Genomic DNA, 17020 nt, shown 5'->3' with positions numbered 1-17020 from the left:
CTGATGTCCTACATGCTAGGGAATATAGGGGGGTGTGGAGTTCAATGTTTGTGGGAGGATTTTCCTAAAGTGCCCAAGCTCTGGCTTCACCTCTATACCACATAGTTCCAGTATTCACTGTTTGGATGTATGAGATCAAAATTTTAGTTGCCCTTTAAATGTTTTCTATAAAACATCTTTGTATGAAGAACTCCATTCCCAGATCAGCTTTTGCCAAACAATATTTAACTATTTATCATTCTTTCAGAATGTATCAAAGGCCTAAGTAGTACAGATAACCAAATTGTGCACAGGCACATAGGCACCCGATGCACAGGGGCATACCATACAGACCGTCAGAATTAGTATCTAAGAATTGGATATTAAAATGTCTTCAATGTCAACATATTTTTTGTATATACATATTTCGGAAGCAATTGATTGTGTTTGGTATGGTAGTAAAAGGACAAGAAAGTAAAAGTTGCTCATTATTTATTTAAACTTAGTTACAGAGGGTAAAGGAAATGGTACAAGGAGGACATTACATAAGAAGTTCACATTTTGCAAGCATCTTTTGTAATATTCAGGGGTGTTCATTCTTCACTGTCTTTCTGTAAAAAAAAAAAATGAAAAGAAAAAATGTAAAGGAAATATAAAAACAATCTAAAAATAGAAACTAAAAGTATAAGAACACAAGTACAGTCATTTTTACCTTTCCACCAATATCACGGCTCTTGACCCTCAGTTTGTTCACTTGGGACTCTGCAATGTCGGCTCTCTCCTCGGCCTCCTCAAGTTCATGCTGTACCTTCCTGAAGCGGCTCAGATGAACATTGGCTTGTTCCTCCTGAGAAACAGATATAGATGATAACAGGAGGGAAGTTCAAGAACAATCCACACAACAATCTTTCTTGGCATTGATAACCATACTAAACTCAATGTTGCTTCATCCTGTGACCTTAATATAACTTGTAGGAATTTCTATAAAATAGCACTAAAGTTATAAGTTCATATTACACCCAAGAGCTAAATTTATACGTATTTTATATAATAGATGTTTATCATTAATATTGTTAGCAAGGAGAAAAAAAACTATGTATAGATGCTGTAGTTAAAACAATATTTTAAGGGACTTTACATTTTAAATTTACAGTTTAAATTTTAATCCTTCCCAATAGAACTTTGGATGAGGTCTCTCTCCTGCACCCCCCAACGATTTGCTGTATTTAGCAGGGGCCCCAAACTCTCTACGTAGTGGCGGAGATGGACACATTGCCTCTAAGGCCACCATTGATGTTAGATTTAATCATGCACAGTTTGGCGCCCCCAGCTGGTGTATCTATGAGTTGGTATTTGCATTTCTGACCCACTGATGCTGACAAGTCTTACAAACATTGGATAGTCTAATCATTGAAGAGAATTACAAAACTTTATTTGTTCCTATCTATAAAATCAGGTGGCACTTACAGTCTCCTCAACTTGTCTCTTGTAGGACTTTACTTTCAGCTGCAGTTTATCAACCAGGTCCTGCAATCTCAGGACGTTTTTCTTGTCTTCTTCAGTCTGCCACATAAACATTCATTTTACTCATTATATTCAGGTTACAGATTTCTCATTAATAGTTATAGTTAATATTTAATAAGTATAAACAACCACACTAATTTAAAACAATTTTAATTCCTAATACCTGGCTCCTTTCTGGATACTGTGTCTGCATCAGAGCATCTTCATGGGTTCGCTGGAGGCTGTCTCTCACTCTCTGTCTGCCTCAGACGTGACCCTGCTCAGTCACTGACTCCCTCCCCTATCTAGGCTGCTGCTAAGCAACAGGGCATAGTGTTATCTCTGATTGGCTATCTGAGACAGTGAGAGCCAATCAGAGCACATCCCTAGGATCTGCAGCAATCTGTCACTCATATAGCACAACAGTTTTTTTCTGTGACTTTCTTCATTCCAAGCCTCAGTTTCAGATGCTCTGTTGCTGTTTCAGCACCATGACTAGCTTCTATACAGCAGCTTGGTGCATGATTGTTTTCTGTGACTTTGCTTCACTAAAATTGTCACTGCGCAGCTACCTTTTGTCACAGATGAATGGTTCAAACAACTAAACCTTCCTCGACCAATGCTGTATAGAATAGTGAAAAACCCATCAAAATCCATCCAGTGGTTCAAGAGATTAGCCCAAACGAACAGATAGATCCCTAAAACGGGGACTTTATTAATTATTATTATTATATTATTATTATTATTATTATTATTAATAAAATATATATATATATATATATATACACACACAAATAAATATATATATATATATATATTTGTGTGTGTGTATATATATATATATATATATATATAACCTCCATACAGATGAAAGGCACGCAGAGTCAGCAGTTCAGATCAATCCATGTGTATTGAAAATGTCAAACGTTTTCAGGGCCTCAGCCCCGTCATTAGGACAACTCGTATACAGCTGATGAGGGGGCTGAGGCCCTGAAAACGTTTGACATTTTCAATACACATGGATTGATCTGAACTGCTGACTCTGTGTGCCTTTCATCTGTATGGAGGTTATTGATTCTTTCTGAAGGTGCACCGGAGCATGTTGTTAATATTGTAGGAGTTCCGGCAGACTGTGACAGTGTTATTATATATATATAAATATATACACACTATGAGTTAGTAATCAGCCTTAAGATCCACAAAGTCTTTCAGATGTTGTATAGGTGACTTGGATGTTAATAAATTACTTTATATTAGAAGCAAATTGTTCTTTACCTGGTAGGTCAGTTCCTTCACTCTCCTCTCATATTTCCGAACCCCTTTAATTGCATCAACTCCACGCTTCTGCTCATTCTCCAGCTCATTTTCCAGTTCACGAACCTGTGGATAGCAGTGTTATTATTAAAATGAAAATAATTATTTACTCAATAATATTGTTAAAAAATATATACACATACTCTGGACTCCAGTTTCTGGAGTTGCTTCTTGCCCCCCTTCAATGCCAGCTGTTCAGCTTCATCCAGACGATGCTGCAGGTCCTTCACTGACTGTTCAAGGTTCTTCTTCATCCTTTCCAAGTGGGCGCTGGTGTCCTGCTCCTTCTTCAGCTCCTCTGCCATGAGCGCGGCCTTAAATGCAAATCAAGAAATAATAAGTTGTCATTCTATAAAAAAATATATATAGGGTTTCTTAATGGTAGCATGACAGAGAACACTTACATCTGTGATGGCCTTCTTGGCTTTTTCTTCAGCATTTCTAGATTCCTGGACAGCTTCCTCAACTTCGGTCTGGAGCTGAGAAATGTCACTTTCCAGCTTCTTCTTGCTGTTGATTAGGCTGGTGTTCTAAAGGAGGAAATGTGTCATTTAATACATTATGTGGATAATTGTTTCTAATACTCCTACGTTGAGTGTCTGTAGCAGATCATACCTGTGAGTGCAACAGCTGAACACGTTCACTGGAATCCAGAAGTTCCTGTTCTGCGATCTTGCGAGATCTGTCTGTCTGTTCCAAGGCAGCCCTGTTCTCCTCAAGTTCAGCCTGTTGTAGGTTATTTCTACGTTCAATCACAGCAACCTGTTCCTTCAGGTCCTCCTGTCCCCTCAGGGCATCATCCATTTGCAGCTGGGCATCCTGTTGGACAAAGAGTATAATATTTATTTTAATGTCTAATTTATTTGTTACTATTTCACTGATGATAAGATTATGTTTGTGCATGTGCTGACAATATGGTTTGTATTACCAAGCAGAAAATGTATGTATAAGGAAGGATGGGTAGCATCATTCTTAGACAGATCTCAATTTTCAAACTATCTAAACTAAACGTGTTGAATAATTTGATAAGTAACTTGTACATGGGAACACTGCTTTATCTTAGACAGACCTTCAGTTGTCCCTGCACGTTTCTGAGTTGTTTCTGTGCCTCTGCAGCCTGGCGGTTGGCATGACTAAGCTGGATCTCAAGTTCATTCAAGTCTCCTTCCATCTTCTTCTTCAGCCTTAGAGCATCGTTTCTGCTCCTGATTTCAGAGTCCAATGTGCTCTGAATGGTGTCAATGGCTCTCTGGCTGTTTCTCTTCAGCTGATCAATCTCCTCATCCTTCTCTGCAATCTTCCTGTCCACCTCAGACTTTATCTGGTTCAGTTCCAGCTGGACACGCAGGATCTTCGCTTCTTCATGTTCTAGTGAGCCCTTTGGAAATAGTAGTAAGGTAAAACTTTACTAAATCATATTAAAATAAACAATACTATAATACTATTATGAGTGAATCTAAAGACTCCACAGAAGTCAGTTCTAGTCACATACCTCAGCTTCCTCCAGGGCAGCCTGTAGGTCACTCTTTTCCTGCTCAACCTGCTTCTTGGCCTTCTCCAGCTCATTAATTGATTTTGCACTCTCACCAATCTGTTCAGTCAGATCTGAAATCTCCTCTGGAAAAGAGAGAACCAAATAAATACTGAATTTGCAAAATTAATATTTATTAATTCTCTGGTGAAAACGAAGGTCATTCCCAGATGAGTCTTCAGTCAGCAAATACCTGAACCAATTTGTCTTTAAATAATAAAAATGGATGAAAGTTGTAGGAAATCAACAGTTCAAAAATGAAGAATTTTGATAAACATACGTTGCAAGTTCTTGTTTTCGCGTTTCAGGGTTTCTACTTGTTCCAGGGCCTCTTCATAAGCATTCTTCATCTTGAAGATCTCAGTGCTCAAGCTGCGGGCCTCTTTCTGAGCAGCCTCCAGTTCAGCCTGACCCTCTTCATATTTCTGCTTCCATTCTACTAGGACCTGTTAACATTAATCACAACAATAAACACTTTGCACAGTGTGCATCTAAGCTATGATATTACCACAGTAGTGTATTTGCCTATTTACCTTATCAAAGTTCTTCTGCTTCTTATCAAGGGCAGCTGCTGCACTGTTTGCTCTCTCCACATCGACCATAAGGTCCTCCACCTCAGCCTGCAGCCTCTGCTTGGTCTTCTCCAAGGAGGCAGATTTGGAGTTCACAGCCTCTACTTGTTCCTCAGCATCCTGCAGGCGCTGAGCCAGCTTCTTCCTGTAAGTGCATTAAAAAAAATGTAACATCATTTTTAGGAAATTATTCAGAAATTATATATTAAACAAATGTGCTTGTTAATAACCTACTTGGCCTCTTCCAGCTCCTCTGTGCGCTGAATGGCATCAGTTTCGTATTTGGTCCTCCATTGGGCAACTTCACCATTAGCTTTAGACAAGGTTCGCTGGAGTTCAGCCTTGGCTTCTTGTTCCTCTTCATATTGCTCACGAAGCAAGTCGTTGTCATGGCGGGAAGATTGCAGGGCATGGGCAAGGGCATTCTTAGCCTGGAATTGACAGAAAAAGAGTGGTTTGTTGAAAAATGAATGACGTCATGTTAAACATTTGGTCTCAAAACTTATTTAGACAACTCTGACTCCTTACCTTTGATTCCTCCTCAAGTTGTCTCTTGAGCTCCTCAACCTGCTGGGTGAATCCCTGCTTTCCTCTGGAGAGTTGAGAAATCAGAGATTCCTTCTCTTCAAGTTGACGAGACAGCTCACCTGAAATTCAACAAAAATGAGTGTCATACAGTGTAAAATTATAAAATGGTGTCCATTTAGAATGTGTTTTGCACTAGTCAAGTATAGATATTTTGGTAAATGCTTGAAAAAAGTTATTTATTGTAGTCTGCTTAAATACATTAGTAAAGGGCAAGTAAGAATACTACAGTTATTAATGACAATGATAATATTTCAATGTACCATTCTCAGTCTGGAAACGAGCCCTTTGAGTATTGAGGTCATTAATCAAACGCTGATTCTGATCTTCCTTGGCCTTCACTTCACTGAGTTGGTCTTCAAGCACACGGCTCACTTTCTCAAGGTTGGCCTTCAGAAACAGATATTATTGTTATCATACCTGATGGAGAAAAATTTTACAAAATAAATTTAAACAATAAACTACCTTAGATTTAGAAACGCTCTCCAGGTTGCTGGCAAGGTCATCAACCTCCATCTTCAGCTCGCTCTTCTCTTTCTCCAGTTTCTGTTTCACACGCTGCAGGTTGTCAATCTGTTCCCCAAGCTCAGCAACACTGTCGGCATGCTTCTTGCGCAGGGCAGCGGCTATAGCTTCATGCTGGAGGGTGGCTTCTTCCAGGTCACGTCTCACTTTCTGGAACTCAGCTTCTCGCTTCTTATTCACCTCAATCTGGGCAGATGATGCACCTCCAGCCTCTTCAAGTCTTTCACTAATTTCCTCAAGTTCTCTGGAGAGATCGGCCCTCTGTTTTTCAACCTTAGCGCGGGCTGCCCGTTCAGCTTCAATTTCCTCTTCAAGCTCTTCAATACGAGCCTATAAAACAGTAGTTGGTTATTACATTGAATTAAATATGTAATGTGTAGTGTTTAGACATGATTTTGTTATTCACAGCCATACCTGAAGTTCCTTGATCTTCTTCTGCAATTGTGATCCCAATGACTGCTCATCCTCTATCTTTCCTTGGAGCTGGCTAATTTCAAAGTCCTTCCTGTGGATGCCAAAAAATAGAAATTACACAATGTTCCCATCAGCTTTATCAAAGCGTTAGTGAGAAATAAAATTAGAATTACACACTTTTTTAGTTTTTCTTCAGTCTGCTGCTTCTCATTTTCAAGATCCATGACGGATTCTTGGGACAGTTTGAGATCACCCTCAAGCTTCCTCTTGGCTCTCTCAAGATCAAGACGAAGTTTCTTCTCTTGTTCCAGGGAACCTTCCAGCTACATTTTTAATAAATATTTAATTATTATAGATTAAGCTTCTTCCAATGTGTAAATGATTCAAGTGTAATATACATTAAATCAATTACTTACATCATCGACTTGCTGTTCCAGCTTTGTCTTTGCTTTAGTCAAAGAATTTACTTTGTCTTCTTCAGCTTGAAGATCGTCAAGTGTCTGTTGGTGAGCTTCCTGGAGAGCCTTCTTCTCCTTTGTGACTTTGGATACATTTTCATCAAGAGTTGCTAATTCTTCAGTTAGGTTTTTAACCTAAAAATTAGAAAGAGTAGGCACTATCTGTGTGGAATTTATATGTTCTCTTGTATTTTCGTGCAATTCCTGCGGGTTCTCCAATTTTCTCCCACAATCCAAAAACACACAGGTAGATTAATTGGCTACTGACAAAAAATAACCCTAGTGTGTGTTCATGTGATATACAGATTGTAGTTTTATACAGATTGTATTGCTCCACTGAGGCAGGGACTTTATGTGAATGGCTAAAATATTATCTAAAAACTAAAAATAATTAAATGGTAATAAATTAGCTTTAAACATTCTTGGGTGCCATATTTTGGAAGTCCGGGATGTCTCCATTGTTGACTATACCTTGTTTTCTGTGGCATGTTTTTCCTTTTCTACTTTAGCAAGAGTAAGTTCCAAGTCATCAATATCTTTCTTCAGCTCAGAGCATTCATCCTCCAATTTTCTCTTCTTGGCTGTCAGCTCAGCATTGCTTTCTTCCTCATCTTCAAGCCTCTCAGTGATCTCCTTGATCTTTGATTCCAGTTGGATCTTATTCTTGATAAGACCTTCACATCTCTCCTCAGCATCGGCCAGAGTTTCAGATTCCTACGGAATATAAGATGCACTCAGCCTACTATGTTGTTTTTTTTTAGTTACAATATAAAGATCTTTTTCATTTAAACTTGTATGTAATGCATTCCTACCGACTGGGATTGTAGTAGCAATTCATTTTTCTCTTGCACCAGGGAAATAAATTTTTCCTCTAATTCCTTCTTTTTGGCTTCTGCCTTGATCAAAGCTTCTTTGGTCTTCTCAAACTCCTCTTTGATGTTTGCCATCTCCTTCTCATTTTCAGCGCTCTTCAGAAGTGGCTTAATCTTGAAATACAGCTTCATCCATGGCCAGTGTTTGACATTCATGAAGGATCTGATATTGTACTGGATGACAAATATTGCCTCTCTAAATAAGAAATGGACATAATGTAAGGTTTTTCTTTGTAAAACAGTTAGGTGTGCAGTGTATTTTTGCAACAAAAAAATATCATTACCTTCTCTCCATCATTTTCTTAAACTCAACTCTCATTAAGAAGCCTCTGCAAAGAGCCTGAGTACGAGTGATCAGCTGTGCCAACTTTTCATCTCTCATCTCTTCCAGGGTACCCAGGAGACCAGCTTTAAAGAACACCTTATGGAAAATAAAAATAATTATTTCGAGTTTAAAGAAGACAAAGGCTGGATTCACAAGATGTCTTATAGCTATTCATTGTGTACCTTGGTGTGTCCAAATTTGTATTGTGTATGATCTACATCAATTGAGCCCAAGAGTTTCTCAGCTGCCTTCTTGCTGTCTATAAACTGCCCATCTGGAATTGCGCTGGCATTCAGTACCTTGTAGCTGCGTAACCAAAGTGGGTGAGAAATAGTGACCATTTTAAATGTTTAACAAATTAATATTCTTAAATGTGTTGGTTACAAAACATTTTAATAAATTATTTAAATATTTAAACATTTTATAGGAAATTTACCGTTGCTTAAAGTCAGCGTAGAGGATTCTGCTTGGGAATCCCTTTCTGCAGATTCTGATGCCTTCCAATACACCGTTACATCTCAACTGGTGAATGATCAGGTGGTTATCCATGATACCTATCAGTACAGAATTAATTATTTTATAATGTAGAACAAACATTTCTACCGTGTCTGAATGTTCTTTGCATTAGAAAGAAAGAAACATAAATAATAAAGACTGTACCTGGAGTCTTGGTTTCATTGGGGATCAGACAACGTACAAAGTGAGGGTGGGTGCTTCTCAAGTTGGTCATCAGCTTGTTCAAGTTTTCCTGTAGCAGATCCAAATAGAATGTATTGAACATTATACATGCTATACAAAATACTATAAATTCGACTATTAGACTGTAATGACTTAAAACTGTATTAGATATGCACATCTTATCATGAATACAGTTAATACTGACCCTGAACAGACAAGACACAGTCTGGAAAGAGGCTCCCTTCTTCTTCTTTCCTCCTTTTCCACCACTGCTACCCTCTGTTAAAAAGAAAATGTAACAGTTATTACAGGTTTATTCATTATATTGAGTTCAAAAGACCTTGAACCATAAACCGTAAACAACTCACCATCGGCAGAACTGCCGGCCGCGTAGAGGAAGGCCAGCAGTTTGACTGAAGACTTCTGGTACAGCTGGATAACAGATTCGTTCAGTGGGTCCTTATTCTTTTCAAGCCAGCCAGAGATGTTGTAATCCACAGTACCAGCATAATGCACCAGGGAGAAGTGAGCTTCAGCCTTTCCTTTGCCAGGCTTGGGCTTCTCAAAGTTCTTGCACTTGCCGAGATGCTGCTCATACAGCTTGTTCTTGAAGGATGTGTCAGTGGATTTGGGGAACATGCACTCCTCTTCAAGGATGGAGAAGATACCCATGGGCTGATTGCATAAATATAAAGTTAGTGAGTTCCAGAATACCATGTCAGTGCTTTTTGGAGAACTTAATGGATTAATCTATTTGAACTCACCTTCTCAATCAGCTCAATGCAGGCAGCCAAATCCATACCAAAGTCAATGAACTCCCAGTCAATACCTTCCTTCTTGTATTCTTCCTGTTCCAGGACGAACATGTGGTGGTTGAAGAACTGCTGAAGTTTCTCATTGGTGAAGTTGATGCAGAGCTGTTCCAAGCTGTTGAACTGTGAGGGACAGAAAGGAGATGAGGGACCGCAGTGCGACTGGCTCGAAAGAATCACAAGGCAAGAACAGGTCAATAGCTTACATCAAAGATTTCAAATCCAGCAATATCCAGCACACCAATGTAGAGATGCCTGGCCTGCTTGGTGTCCAGCTGTTGGTTGATACGAGTGACCATCCACAAGAAGAGTTTCTCAAAGACAGACTTGCAGAGGGCACCTACAGCGTTGTAGACCTGAAGAGGTGACCACAACATTTGTTAACACACTGGTGGAAATACACTTGTCAATTGTGCCCCTTTTATTTTGTTTTTTCAGTTCTTAATGTACCTGTGGCACAGTCTGTCCCTTGGTGACAAACTCATTGCCGACCTTCACTCTTGGGTAGCACAAAGCCTTCAGCAAATCAGCGGAGTTCAGACCCATCAAGTAGGCGATCTTATCAGCAACTAGACATAGAACATGCAGCATGAAATTAATCTGACAAAATCACGGATGAGAAATATTTATAATTGTATATAGTGATCAATGAAAATAAGCACAAACCATCTGTGCTGTCTGGCTCAGCCTGCTCCTCCCTCTGCTTCTGCTTGAACTTCAAGTTGCCGTGGTGCATGACGGCGCCTGTCATTTTGTAGATGCCGATCTTCTCATCTGGATTGAATCCCAGGACGTCAATGGCGGTCTGTTGGGTAATAACACATTAATATTGATTTAATATTATGAGTGTCCAACCTTGAAAACAAATACAGCAGCAATCACTGACTCAAAGTAACAGCTCTTTGTTCGAAAATTCTCAACTACTTACATCTGTGGCTATAAACTCCTCCACATCATCAATACTCTTCACAGCAATCTCACCCTGGCTGATAGCGGGGTAGTCGTAGGGGTTGGTGGTGATGAGAAGCATCTCTAAAGAAAGACATAATGTAACATTTTAATGCACATGTGTCAGTATTACAGTGACTTGATCTGGAACTGTGGATCACCATATTAGTGATCCATGTGTTATTGAGTCACAAAGGGTGTAACATTAAGGCAGTTCCAGTGGGCAATTTGTCCATAATAACATCTTACAGTACAAAGAATGCTTACTGTTATAGTTTTTATTGTACTATAGTATAAATGTGCACTATATGTTTAACCAACCTCCTCATATTTAGGGGTAAATAAAAGTGAACTTACCAACAATCTCTGGTTTCTTGTTTGTCATGATCTGGTAGAAGATGTGGTAGCTTCTCTCAGCTGAAAGCTGGAAGGTTACTCTGGACTTTTCCAGCAGATCTGCAAATTTAAGATCCATTGTACACATGAGTACGTGTAATAATCTTAAACACAAAGTAGGAACTGAAAGGGATGCGTTCATACTTACATGTTTCAATATCAGCTGAAGCCAGTTTTCCAGTTGTTCCGAAGTGGATTCTAATGAATTTACCCTAATCATGAGAAATAATTCAGAAAACAGAAATTCAGAAAACAGGGTCACATTACAAAATTCTACAAGTAACAATAGAAAAGAACACATCATTTTTCAAGGATACGTACAAAACGGGAGGAGTTGTCATTTCTCACGGTCTTGGCATTACCGAAGGCTTCCAGCAGAGGGTTAGCCTGGATAATTTGATCCTCCAGAGTACCCTAAGATGAAAGATACATAAGATTGATTAGCATCTTTACAGACAAATTAATGCTTGAAAGGATTACTTTGCTAAATGTGGGGCGGAAAAAAAAGACATGAAATTGGTATATGCAGTCATTTAAACTCTGTAAATACTAAAAGACAGTTACTAGTTTTTTATAATTTTGGTTTTAAGCAAAAATTATGTATTCTGTTCTAAAATCAAGCCATTTAAGTACATATGTACAGAAAGACAAGTTAAATTACATTTGGCAGGCCAGTGGCCTGAAAAAGGCCAGCAAACTTATGACTAGTATAGCTGAATGGGAACCTGTCACCCAGTCCTAGTGGCTTTCTATGCAGTATGAAGTGTCCTGTTTTATTGAGTATTCAGTTTCAGCACAGCAGAGGAATGGGCTGCATTCCAAACCCAAATTATTTATTGTTGGACATGACTCTTATAAATCTCTATGCTGGAATCTAGCTGTTGACATTGGTGCATCTTCCTAATAACATAACTGTTGTAATGTTGATCAGCTACTAATGATAAATGTAAGATGATAATTTGGGTGTTATAATATACTCACATAAATGTAATTGGCGAGATAGACAGTGATATTAGTTATGGGGAACAAGTAAAGATATGTGTCATTGGTGATATGGACAAGGACAATGTGCTGCAGATTTCTATGCTGGTTAGTAGCCTTACATTGTACTGTACAGACCATTAGCTGGAAATTGTAACAGGCTGTATTTTGCAAAGAATATACAGGTTGAGTATCCCATATCCAAAATGCTTGGGACCAGGGGTATTTTGGATAACGGAATATTCCGTATGTTGGAATATTTGCATATCATAATGAAATATCTTGGGAATGGGACCCCAATATACACACAGAATACATTTTATGTGTTATATACACCTTATACACACAGCCTGCAGGTAATTTTATACAATATTTTCAATAATTTTGTGGCTCAAGCAAAGTTTGTGTACAGAAATGAAATTAATTTATGTTTCATATACACCTTATACACACAGCCTGAAGGTAATTTTATACATTATTTTTAAGAGTTTGTGCCTTAGACAAAGTTTGTGCACATTGAACCATCAAAAATCAAAGATTTTATTATCTCAGTCATGCCAAAATAATTCATTATTTCGGATTATTTGGATATGGGAGACTCAACCTGTATAATAAATCTGATATAATGTATATTTGTCAATATGTTCAGTTCCCATAACCACATTACAAACCATAACCCTAGTTGCATAGACATTCATCTCATAGCCCTATTCTCAAGTATGCCCTATGACAGAGGTTCTCAAACTCGGCCCTCTAGGCACTCTAAAGGGGCCTATCCATTAGCAGATGTTTTTCTGAACGATGAAAGACAAAAGACATCTATTGAAAATTCCGGGGGCTGTGCTGAACGATATCTGTCATGTACATGACAGATTTTGGCAAAAGACGAACGATGAACGATATTGCAGGACATCATTCAGGGAGTGGATTTTTTGCTCTCCAGTGCTTTGTAGCTGCTGTTAATATCGTTCGTCGTCTGTCATTTACCGCATATAAACTGCCAGATATTTCTAGTATCTGGCAGCGATATGCAATAATTGACTAACATGTTGGAGAGACGAAAGATAACATTTATCGGCCACCAGAGTGCGCATCTGTCATCGTTCAGGGCCTATCCTTTAACAGATAAATTGAACGACTGAACGATATATCGTTCAGTCGTTCAATTTATCTGCTAATGGATAGGCCCCTTAACGGTCCAGGTTTTAAGGATAACCATGCTTGTGCACATGTGAATTAATTAGTACCTCAGTCAAATTTTATTAACCATCTGTGCTCAACAATGGATATCCTTAAAACCTGGACCCTTAGGATGCCTTGAGGAATAAGTTTGGGAACCTCTGCTCTTTGATCATCAGAAAAACACTGGTCTGTGTTCTTTAGAATGTGTTAGTTTTTTCTACATGTGATATTCTGTACTTTCATTTAATTGGCTGTTAATCACATTGTGCACATGCTCAAAGTGGGTCTAGAAGTAAGAAGTTACCTGCAAGCTGTTGCTGAGTTGTTCCTTCTTCTTACCAGAATCCCCAATGGCTGCAATTGTTGCAAAGTACTGGATGACACGCTTGGTGTTTACAGTCTTCCCAGCCCCGGATTCTCCACTGGAGGTAAAAGAGAGATAAAACAAGACATAGATAAAGAGGAATAAATGTAATAATACATAGATAAATAATAATGAAAAACGATTAACCAACATATAGGATGTTTTACTTACGTAATTAGGACAGACTGATTTTCACGATCTGCCAAAAGAACATTAATGTACATTAATCACATTATTAAAATGTGGCTCCTGAACTTAATGGCTAACAAGCATCAGTTTAAGATTTTTTTTGTACCTGTTAACATGAACTGATAAGCGTTATCAGAGATGGAGAAGATGTGTGGTGGGGCTTCCACACGCTTCTTGCCTCTGTAGCCGGCTACAACCGTAGGGTCGTACACTGGAAGCCACTTGTAGGGGTTGACAGTGACACAGAAAAGCCCGGAGTAGGTCTGTAATTTATCAAAGGGATATGGATATACGTCATTTTCTAGGTGACCTTTATTTCAGTTGTGTCTTAAATTCTGTGGATCAAGTGAATAAAATAAATAATTCACCCATCATAAAAGTCAGGACTTACGTAGATCATCCAGGCTGCATAACGTTCTTTGAGGTTATACAGCACAGAGGCCTCATTCAGGTGAGTCATCATGGCCATGTCTTCAATTTTGTCATACTTGGGAGGATTTTGGGGGTAGACTTGAGCTTCTTTTGCTGTTACAGTCTGAAAAGGAAACAGTCATGCTTTAATTATGCCAAAAACTGTTTCCAATTTGGAATGTACTGTAACTTGTACATATAATATCATCATTACCCTCCCATCGTCGGTCTTGACGGTGAGTTTTCCTTCTTCCCGAGCGGTGACAAGACCTTTCACGTAGAGTTCCTTCTGGTCATCCACGTAACAGGTGTTCTTGGCATCAAAGGGCTTGTTTTGGGCTTCCAGTCTCTCTTTTTCACTCTTACGCAGAAACTGGGCAGCATTGCCAAAAACTGCCATCTCACCGTCCCCCATGGCTGCTGGTTTCTGGAAGAGATTGTTTTGAGAAAATTTAATTACAACTGAACTAAAACATAAAACTTGGGCTTCTAGTACTGTCTTATACACTTCAATAGTGCTTGAGTGTGAAAGGTGAAAAAGAGTCCAAATGTAATAATTTATGTAGTGCTGATGGTCAGACAAACTGAGGTGCAATTGGCCAGTATACTCTTATAGATCTCAGTGCTGCCCCCTGTTGCTGGAAAATTGATAGGAACCATCCTCATATTGTCCCAGTCCACTGCCTTTTACACTGTGATTATTATTGCAGCTCCTATTTTTAGTAAATGTAATAATAAAGAGAACTGAGGTTATGTGTTCTAATTAATAATGCTAACCACTGCGGTTGGTGTAGTGGTTAGTATTTCTGCCTCACACCCCTGATGTCGTGAGCTCAATTCCTGACCAAGGCACTAAGTGTGTGGAGTTTGCATGTTCTCACCCTGTTTGTTTGGGCTTCCTCCAGTGGTCCCAGTTTCCCCCCACACTTCAGTTACATACTGTTAGGTTAATTGGCTTCTGACAGAAAAATGAACACTAGTGTTTATATGTGTCCATATGATAGGGAACATAGATTGTAAGCTCCACTGGGATAGGGACTGATGTCAGTGGCTGAAATATATGTAATATGTGTGCGCAAATAAAAACTACTGTTAATAAAAAGTAACTGTTAATAAATATGTTATGAAGTCGGGCAGGCATTTAGGGGATTCCTGTTTCCCAGAAGCCTCCCTAATCCACAGATTTACTGCAAATTAGCATCATGCATGAGGGTGAGGCTGATCTGGATGCAGCATAGTTTTATAGCAGTGCTGTCTGACTTTTGGGGGATATAGCACAGTGTCATTGAGATCAGCAGCAGAAAACTGCTTCTAATCGCGACACAGTCAGATTGACTTCCCATAATGCTGAGTGCATTTACCAGTATCCTGGCACGTAAATCCTACATGCTCAGAGATGAGATGTTTGTTTGTACTTCCTCACTGAGCAGCATAGGAGAGCACGCAGAAAACCTTTACTTGTCTATTTTACAATCTATCCATTAATTTCCCATGAAAGTGGAACATGAGACCCAACTACTGTGCTGAATTCCTGTTCTACAGCCTGAGCATGTGCAGAAGTTCGCCAAGTTGCGGAGCAATGTTCCAAAGCCCCTGCAAACTTTTAATGATAAATTGTGATGATAGAACATTTCCTAATGATGTGATAAGTGGCGATATAGAAAATGGTGCTATTGCTACATGCTGATAAATAGACCCCTTTGTGTCTTTATTATTCAGGTTACTAAACTGTAAAGCTGGCCACACATCTAAAGATTATCTGTCCAACCAGCCAACTAGTTGATTGGTTGGAATGAAAATCTGGTAACATATGGGAGTAAATGATGATCAGCAATTTGCTCCTAAATGCCAGAAAACAGATGAAAATGGTCGTTCAGACAAGTTTGTTAAATGTTTGAACTAAACAATTTGTTCAAACAGCAGTTTTTGTCCATTTACCAGCGTTTGGGAGCAAATTGCTGATTGTCATTTACTTTCATACCTTATCAGATTTTCATTCCAACAAATCAACTAGTTGGCTGGTTGGATGTAAGTTGGTCTAGTGTGTGGCCAGCTTAAGGTTTTATTCTCATTGTGTTTTTAACCACAGTGGTATGCTCTGTAAAACACCTATAATAAGTCAATTAATTTTATGCTTGGTTTTCTTATTTAATTTTTCATAGGTGTGTATGATTGTTGTCATTTATTAAAATGTAACAATAATAAGGTACTTTCTTTGTTCTGTTGCAATGTAAACTGCTGTAATAATACATGCTAAAATATGGAATAGGATTGATATTAATATAAAAAAGAATAATAATTATACATGTAAGTATACAATACACCTGTCTAAAAAGAGCACTCTTTTTTTTTTTCTGGACAGGTGTGTTGTATACTTATAGGTAGAATAATAATTATATTATATATTAATGCGAATCCTATACCATATTTTAGAGTGTATGCATTTTGGGGTTTATCTGCTGCTACCGGGAATATATTTTACATAGACAATTTTTTATATATTGTTGTTCCCGAATTATATAAATGTTGTGTGTATTTTTAATGTATTGTCACTTACTTTTTAGCACTACAAAGATGGAAAAATATGATGTCTCTCTGAAAAAGCAAACAAAAATTAGTAAATCAACATATTTCTAATCCTGTTACACATCTATTATACATATAGAACTGTATAGGACTATGTGGATTATTTTATTTGTTCTCACCCTCAACAAGAACACACAAGTATTACTTACCACCCACTGAGATGTAATCAACTGGAGACTCCTGACGAAGCTTATATAGGCCCTACTCTGCCTACTCAGCTCGCTCCACTTAAGGAAGATGTCTTCCCATTGCCTTATTGGAGCAACCATTCCCAAAGCCGTCTGTAAAAATAACCCACATAATTCAGCAGGATACTCTGAATACTCAGAGGTTGAAAGCAACATTTGCAATCAATCTATCCGTTAAGGCAGGATTGGTTTTCACTGACCTCTGAA

General features: G+C 38.5%; 1 protein-coding gene across 1 annotated transcript; it reads right to left on the bottom strand.

Moving 5' to 3' along the window:
- Window positions 1–454: 454 nt before the first annotated feature.
- Window positions 455–16635, bottom strand: LOC148478290 (myosin-4-like). The gene is made up of 40 exons (XM_088455682.1): window positions 16597–16635; window positions 14254–14466; window positions 14020–14163; window positions 13735–13891; window positions 13611–13638; window positions 13380–13497; window positions 11234–11326; window positions 11061–11124; window positions 10874–10972; window positions 10497–10600; window positions 10235–10373; window positions 10019–10137; window positions 9775–9924; window positions 9521–9691; window positions 9125–9431; window positions 8962–9035; window positions 8739–8826; window positions 8515–8632; window positions 8261–8384; window positions 8038–8174; window positions 7694–7949; window positions 7353–7595; window positions 6840–7016; window positions 6601–6746; window positions 6424–6514; window positions 5950–6339; window positions 5748–5874; window positions 5428–5546; window positions 5134–5330; window positions 4861–5044; window positions 4608–4773; window positions 4289–4413; window positions 3866–4174; window positions 3412–3615; window positions 3201–3326; window positions 2940–3110; window positions 2758–2862; window positions 1447–1542; window positions 692–826; window positions 455–590 (listed from the first exon to the last, which is right to left on the bottom strand). Exons 2-40 carry the CDS (start codon window positions 14452–14454, stop codon window positions 573–575), a joined length of 5820 nt encoding a protein of 1939 aa, XP_088311808.1. The 5' UTR covers window positions 14455–14466; window positions 16597–16635; the 3' UTR covers window positions 455–572.
- Window positions 16636–17020: the final 385 nt, after the last annotated feature.

Source organism: Taudactylus pleione, unplaced genomic scaffold (assembly GCF_031769625.1).
Source record: "Taudactylus pleione unplaced genomic scaffold, aTauple2 ptg000665l, whole genome shotgun sequence".
Classification (NCBI taxonomy): Eukaryota; Metazoa; Chordata; class Amphibia; order Anura; family Myobatrachidae; genus Taudactylus; species Taudactylus pleione.
This window is presented reverse-complemented; position numbering and strand designations above follow the sequence as displayed.

Coding starts and splice junctions, on each gene's coding strand:
- LOC148478290 (XM_088455682.1), bottom strand. CDS start 14,454: ATGGGGGACGGTGAGATGGCAGTTTTTGGCAATGCTGCCCAGTTTCTG. Junction 10,138..10,234: donor TGAGCCAGACAGCACAGATG/GTTTGTGCTTAT, acceptor TTCTATGTCTAG/TTGCTGATAAGATCGCCTAC. Junction 8,827..8,961: donor CTGTGTCTTGTCTGTTCAGG/GTCAGTATTAAC, acceptor GATCTGCTACAG/GAAAACTTGAACAAGCTGAT.